At 41.5% G+C, this 7,211-nt stretch overlaps 1 protein-coding gene across 4 annotated transcripts in view; it reads left to right on the top strand.

The window, feature by feature from the left end:
- The first annotated feature begins 5,723 nt into the window (after positions 1 to 5,723).
- TAFA5 (TAFA chemokine like family member 5) overlaps positions 5,724 to 7,211 on the top strand; it is a 426,158-nt gene continuing 424,670 nt past the window's right edge. For all 4 annotated transcript variants that reach the window (XR_003915586.1, XR_003915585.1, XM_029958100.1 and 1 more), the window contains exon 1: positions 5,724 to 6,204. Coding sequence is in view for 2 of the 4 variants with exons in the window: in XM_029958100.1 (XP_029813960.1) it covers positions 6,093 to 6,204 (112 nt within the window). In the remaining 2 variants the exon portion in view is untranslated. The remainder of the gene's footprint in view (positions 6,205 to 7,211) is intronic.

Genomic DNA, 7,211 nt, shown 5'->3' with positions numbered 1-7,211 from the left:
CACTGTAGCTCAGATAATGACTCGCTTCTGAATGATTTGGTAATTTTTTAAATTCCAGACACTTTCAATAATAGCACTTCAGATATTCCTTTTTTTTTCAGAATAAGTGAAGGTTGCTAAGTGACAGGAATGTACTTATCTGCCACATCAGTTGTAGGCATTTCAATGCAAAGAAACAATTTTACACACCCACATCATAAAAACATTTTAATAGTACATGCTATTAAGAGCTGTAGTTTATTATAACCCAACTTTAGATCTGATATTTGGGCTTCTTTTGCCAGCAGTAAAGTGGGTTTTTTTTAATCTCTATATTTTCAGGATCTGAGTGAGAATGCAGTAATTTTACAGAACTTAATTTAATCTCTTGGTCATTTATAACGAGGATGTGTTTAAAAAAATGGGAGAAATGTTTTGATAGTGCCAAATTAAAAAAAAACCAGCAGATTTGCCTTTGACACAAAGTGGAATTAAAATACATCTTTAAATGTTTCTCCTTCATGGCTTTTCTCCATTGTAGTGTAAAGTCGACAAATAAACTTCATTCAGGATCATAATGCAGACGTTGTGACAACACAGCAGTTATACAGACAGGTATAAAATTATTTTGTATTGGTAACACATTCCCACTGTCACTTTCTTGCTTTTTAAAAATGTTTGACTTTGCAAATAATTGGACAGGTTAACATAGCTGTCAGTGAACAACTTCATGTATTTTGTTTTATGGGGTGACGATTTCCTATAACTTATGAAAGCTTTTATGTTAAATCAAAACCACATACAACTTTTCAAACTGTATCTATATCAAACAATATCTATAATGTCACTGATGGGCAATTAAAGTTAGAAAAAAACCCCAGCTAAACTAATATTGTCTAGAAAAACAAAAAAACCACTACTAACTAGTAGCTTGAATCTGTTACAGAAGGATCAGTGAAAAGGCACAGCCTACAAGTAACAGGCTGCAGTTACGTGTTTGTAAAAACCAACAAAAGCACTTATTGGTGAGAGCACCTGGCATGTAGACAATACAGTGACATAAAGCAACATGACTTGGCTTTGGTCACTGAGCGGTCAACAGTTTCCCTCTAAATATATTTTGACTATGCATTAGGAGGATTTTTCTTAAGGACCTTACTGTTACCGACCTTAAAAAGCTCGTTGCATGAACACATATCAAAACATCTCTCACAAATTTTTAAAGTACTCTGTAAATAAAGACTTTTACTGAAATAGTGGCTGGGAACTAAGTTTCTTATCCCATAGTTTCAGACACATGCAGTTCACTGCTGTTTACACTCAAATATCATTTCTGTTGTTGAAGGACTGAACTCTCCAAATTATAATTTCACAATGATATCAGCCATCTACACACTCAGTCTCTCCTTCTTTTCTCTTTCTTTGTCAGAAATACTTATTTTCTGCTTCATGCAAACCAATAGCAAAAACTTCCCTACTAAAGAGATGGTCAATATTACGGGCACTAAAGAAGGTATTTTAAAAAAAATCATTGAGTTATGAGTCTAGTTAGAACATTTTTTCCAAGGATGGCCTAAGATCAGTAAATATAGACACAAAATCTTCTCATAAAATCTAACTAAAATCATTGCTATTTTTTAACCATGAATCTGCATCCCCTGACTGGTCTCCACTGGTCCCTTCTTCTCAAGGAAGATAGAGAAAATTGCAATTCTCTTCTTTTTTTTTCTAATACTTGCTATGGTTGTTAAAGAGGTGCTATGGATTGTTAGACATACAGAGTCATTTAATTTGTTGAAAAGATAAATGATTAAATAAACAAAGTCCTTACTTTCTTAGTATTAAGCTCCACTGCTTTTCCCTTGAAAATGCTGTTGAGATAAAACAAGTTTATATTACATAGCTCTAGTATGTAATTCATGTTTTTAACATTGTAAAAAAGAAGTTTTAACTGCTGCTATTCTTTTACATCTATTTTACTGACATTTATCTCAAAATTAACAGATGTAAACAATAACGTCAGATATTATCCTGTTCTTTCCTTGACATCAACATTTAGAACCAATTGAATAATTATACTCTATCTAAAGCAAAAACTCAGTTGTTGGCTTGAATGTTTTTGGTTGTTAATTCTTTACGAAGTACATTAAATCAGTGCACTGCTGCAGAATTTACTCACTATTTACCTAATCCTTTTATTTTCAAAGTAAATAAGCAAACTCGGAAAGAACGGAAAGTGTCTCTGCAAAGACCTGAGGAACATTATCTACCCTCTCTCATGTACATCCTTGATGCTAAATGAATGTTAAAATTTATCCTCTGTACGTTGCATCTGTAATAGAGGTCAACATCACTACACAGGCTTTACAGGTCTGACATTCTAGCAGAAAGCAGCGATGCATATACACATCATGAACAAACTCTGACACATTGCTACATCAGGTTTCAAACTATGCTTGTTTCTAAGTCAATAGATACATTTTGCTTATAATTTCAGTTAGAGCAATGGCACAGCCTATCTTAATAAATAGCTTAAATATTATTTTAATTTCCTTGTAAATATTACCTCTTCCAACAGCAATGGCAATGAGAGATCTGTGTCTTTGACAAAGAACAAATCTGATTTCTGAAAAGGGTATTTCACTTTGATATACAGCTTTTACCTTGGGTTTCTATTTTATTTTCAGCTTTCAGACATCTGTCCCTGATTTTAATCATTGTTTCTACCTTTCTGTACATAGAGGTCTGAATACTGGGAATTTCCTGGGAGATGAGGGAGGCATTGAAGACAGACTTCACACATTTTCCTTGAAAATCAATGTGAGTGGGACATGTCAAGAAAGAGGCAAGCAAATTAATTTGAGATCACATTCTGCCACTTTTTCATTGAGTAAGACTTTACTCCGTGAGTAGTGTCAAATACTTTTCCATATAAGACAGTGCAGAACAGCCAAGCTGTTACTGGGGATCAACATATACTTACAGAACAAATCAGCAGTGACCTAAAATTACATTTTAAGAGAGACTTTAAGTCTTATCTTGTCTTTGACAATCAAATCAGAATGCAATGTTTGAAAATCTTTCTTAATATAAAATGCCCCATGTAAAACAATTACAGGTAGTTGTTTAGAAACACAAAGGCCCCAGCTTGGTGGTTCCTGTTTCCAGTGAGTGGTACCTTACTTTCTGAGTAACTGAGTAGTTTTCTGACATGGGAATTAACCTGGTTTCAAGTGAACAATGTCAGCTTTCAGAATTATCAAAGCAAGACTTCAGCTTCTACATCAGTCTTCAAGCTTTATTTAGGTGAACAGTAATCATGACTCCCACTCCTCAGACTGAAAGCTGGATGTATTTCCAAGGGAAATCCTCTTGTATAACCACAACTTCTTGGGTAAACTCTAAGATTTACTATATAAAATTCTGTGCACTCTACTGAAAGGTATAGTGTCCTATATACCGCTGCAGATATTCCTTGTGGCTTTAAAGTCTCCCAATCTATACATTATACTATATATCTCTTTTCAAGATACTTATGCTTTTTCTTTTTAGTAATATTTAAATTATGCTATTCAACTGTACATTCATTACTCACATCTGTAATGGAAATATTTTTTTTTTCATACATACAGAAAACTGATTAATTTACATGTTAGCCCTGGAATTGCAGTGAACAGCAGCATGTCACACCAAGGTATTTTTGTTGCTTAACACTTATTTACATTTATTCTGAGACTAGGAATTTTGAAAGTCCTATTTTTTAAAAAAACTCATGATGCAACAGAACTTTGTAATATCAAACTGAAGTAATACTTCAGGATTCGAAAGGACATATGCAATTTATATTGACTTATAGAGAAAATATAGTGTCTAAGTCAGGGATAGAAGGTGTTACAAAGATTTATTCTCTACATACAAAGTAATAATGAAATGTTCTTTTAAACGATATGAGGGAGAAGAATACAGCTTAGCATGTTGTCTTAATGTTTACGTTTTGTTTTATTCCAGTTCTTAAATATAATAGAAAAGAAATTCCCATGAAAATAAGGGAAAAGAAAGTCACATCTTGAGAGGTGTTCTGGTACCCAAATGTAGTTGCACCCAAATGATAGTTAAAGCTGCATCTCTGTGAAGCATGTTTGAAAACATAAACCTATTGCCCTACTAGTTCAGGATGAAACTAGTCTGGTAGAAAATCTTCTCTAAAATCAAAGAGATTACATTGTCAGTGTCCTCATGGTGCAAAAATGAACTTAGTTATAAGTATCTAGTCAAGTATAGCTGTATTTAAAAAGTCCCTACAGTTTTGTCTTGTAAATATTGCATTATTCATATGCAATTTTAAGTCCAGATATTTAAGAGGCAAAAAATCAGACAAACCTGGACTTCTGAAGGAATATGGAACAGCTTTTTCATGGTATTTTCATTATGCAAGTAAAACAAAGGAGGAGACAATGGGGACATTTTGTGACCAAGCTCCTCTTCTAGTCTTGCCAAGTCTGCCTGTACTTGGAACATGACTACCTTCTGCAGAACTTAAAATATTAATTTGAAGACATTGCTATGGAAAAGCTCAACTACCTGGTCCCTCCTAAAACATTTAAGTTTTTTATTATTACCGTAAGGGCTACTGGCAGATATGTAAACTCAAGCCCTCTAAACTGGGTTTCATATTGATGTGTCGCTGCCATTTCAGTGAGAGAAACCCATGTCCCCATAAGGATCCGTAAGGACTGCAGATGGTTACAGAAAGAGAAATTGTTTCCTTTTACACCCATGGTCGTGTCTAGGCGGGATGCACCGTGGAGACTTCGAGCCGCACCGTGCAGGTGAGGGGGCGGAGAGTTCCCTGGGCTGGGGGCCGGACCCTGCTCTGCCCCCGCTGAGCCACCGGGCTCGCCCTCCCGCCCTTCGGCAGCCCCAGCCCACCGCCTGCCCCTCGGGGCCGGGAGCCGCCGCTGCGGGAACAGTCCCCCCGCGGTCCCTCCCTCCCCACAACCCGCCGGGCGCCGGCACGCCCCGCGAGCAGGGGGCGGGGGCTGGAGCGGGGCCGGAGCGGGGCCGGAGAGGGGCCGGGGCGATGCGGGACCCGGTTGGCCGGGGCCCTCCTCCGGCGGGGACACGCTGGCGGAGCGGAGCGGAGCGGGGGAAGGACTGCTGTGCTCCGAGCGCTGTGCACCTGTGGGCGTGACCGCCGGCCCCCTCCTCCTCCTCCTGCTTCTGGTTACTTGAAGGGCCGGCGCTGCTGTAGCTGCAGAACCTGAGAGCAGAGCGGCGGCGCACGGAGCGGAGAAAACCTGCACCGCGACCCTCCACCTGAGTCGTCCCGGCAACCTCTCGCACGTCGAGCCGCAGGACCGGCTGGTCCCCTGGGAGGGGAGCTCAGGCTGACTGGGCGGGGGGGACGGGGCTGTCCGCGCTCCGCCGCTGCTCTCGGAGCTGGCGGGCACCGGCGCCCCCGCTCCCCCGGGGCGCTTGCCTGGCGCGGATCGCCTTCGCCCGCGGAACTGCCCGCCAGCACTTGCCCGGGCGGCGGCGGTGGCCCGGTCTGCCCTCGCCCTCGGCGGCGGCGGCCCCGGACATCTGCCCTGCGCTGGGCGGCGGCACGCCTGACGGGGGTCGCCCATAGAAAGCGGCGGGCGGGCGGGCGAGGCCCGCGTCAGCACCGCCAGGGCCGCAAGCCCACCGGCGGGGTGACCCCGGGCGCGGAGAGCGGGAGAGGACAACAAGCGGAACAACTTCTGCAAATTAAAAAAGGAAAGGAGAGGGAAAAAAAAAGTAAAAGGAGGGTCGTTCGTGGGACATCTTCGAAGCTCAGCAGCACGCGTGGCGTCCAAGCCGCAGTGAAACCCTCCACGCCAGTGAATCCCACCACAGTGGCAAGAAGAAAGCTGGCAGTGGCCACTGCGCCCAAGTATCGCAGGTGTCAGAGTCATCGTGGCTTTCTGGCTGGAAGATGATTCCTGCAACAGAACCATGTCGCTGATGATAAACCGCAGGGTCGTTGGAAGATGCCTTCCTTGAGGATTACACCTGGAGAAAGCCCATCAGTCAAGGGGAGAGCTGGCTGGTGAAACTGTCTGACTTTCCCCCCCACCGGGGAAGTGGCTTCAATGGCTCCATCTCCCAGGAGAAGCAGTAGGAAAGATGCCAACACCTTGCCAAGCATGTCTTCAACTTTCTGGGCTATCATGATCCTGGCCAGTCTCCTAATCGCTTACTGCAGTAAGTACATATTTGTTGTGGTGCGTTTGCTGGGCATAGGTCTACGCCCTTCCCACCTGAGGGAATGCTTCTGGCAAAGGCCAAGCTCTGAAGCTGGCAGGCATAGGTACTTTGTCTTAGACTTGCCCCTCAACACGTCTCTCCTCAGTTCCTTATGGTAAAGCAGTTAGACCAGTACTTTAGTACTGCTGCTTCTCAGGAGAATGAGATGTCCTTAGGTTGTAGATGTGGCATTTCCAGTCCAAACAGTAACATCTCTTGGATTTTAGAAACAAACTTTGTAGCGGTAGTAACTGTGATCCACTGTTCACTGTTTATTATCAGATGTTACCAGATTTCTCCCCGATTGCTCTCTCCATGTATACACTCTCCTAACTCCATCCATCGTCCATGAAAAGGAGCTGTTTTGTTTATATTCATCCTTTTAGGAAGCAAAAACTTAATCAAGTGAGAGGTGTCAACATCCCTGGGATCATATGTGATTCTGTGACTGAAATTCCATTGGAACAAATCCTACCACTTCCTTGGCATGTCCTCAGCAGTTTAGTTCATTTTGTCAGTTTCAGAGCTTCATCTCGGGCTATCAGAGTTTTGTATATTTTTTTTCAGGCTTGATAGATTGTCGATTAATCGCATTGGGTTGTGGATAAGGTATCTGTAAGAATCAAGTACATAATACTTTTAAAGGTCTATTTTTTACAGGTTTTTTTGTTTGTTTGTTTTGCTCTTGGCAAGAATCATTTTCAAGCAGTTAAATAATGTAAATAGAGTTAATGCCCATACTTCTGTTGAATGCAAGTTAGTCCATAGTACCAGAGTGGGAAAGCTTCAAAGGGAATAGACAAAACTGTTTCTATGCAATAATAAAAAAATATGTAATTTATCAGGAGAAACCTGCACAGCTTTGCCAAAATGAATCTACAGTGTATTTTCCCAACCTAAGATGAAGAGGTCTGTAATTTACCTATGGTGTGTATTCATTTCATTAGCTGTCGCATAAAAGATTT

The sequence above is a fragment of the Manacus vitellinus genome, unplaced genomic scaffold (assembly GCF_001715985.3).
Source record: "Manacus vitellinus isolate BGI_N305 unplaced genomic scaffold, ASM171598v3 scaffold_13_pilon, whole genome shotgun sequence".
Classification (NCBI taxonomy): domain Eukaryota; kingdom Metazoa; phylum Chordata; class Aves; order Passeriformes; family Pipridae; genus Manacus; species Manacus vitellinus.
This window is presented reverse-complemented; position numbering and strand designations above follow the sequence as displayed.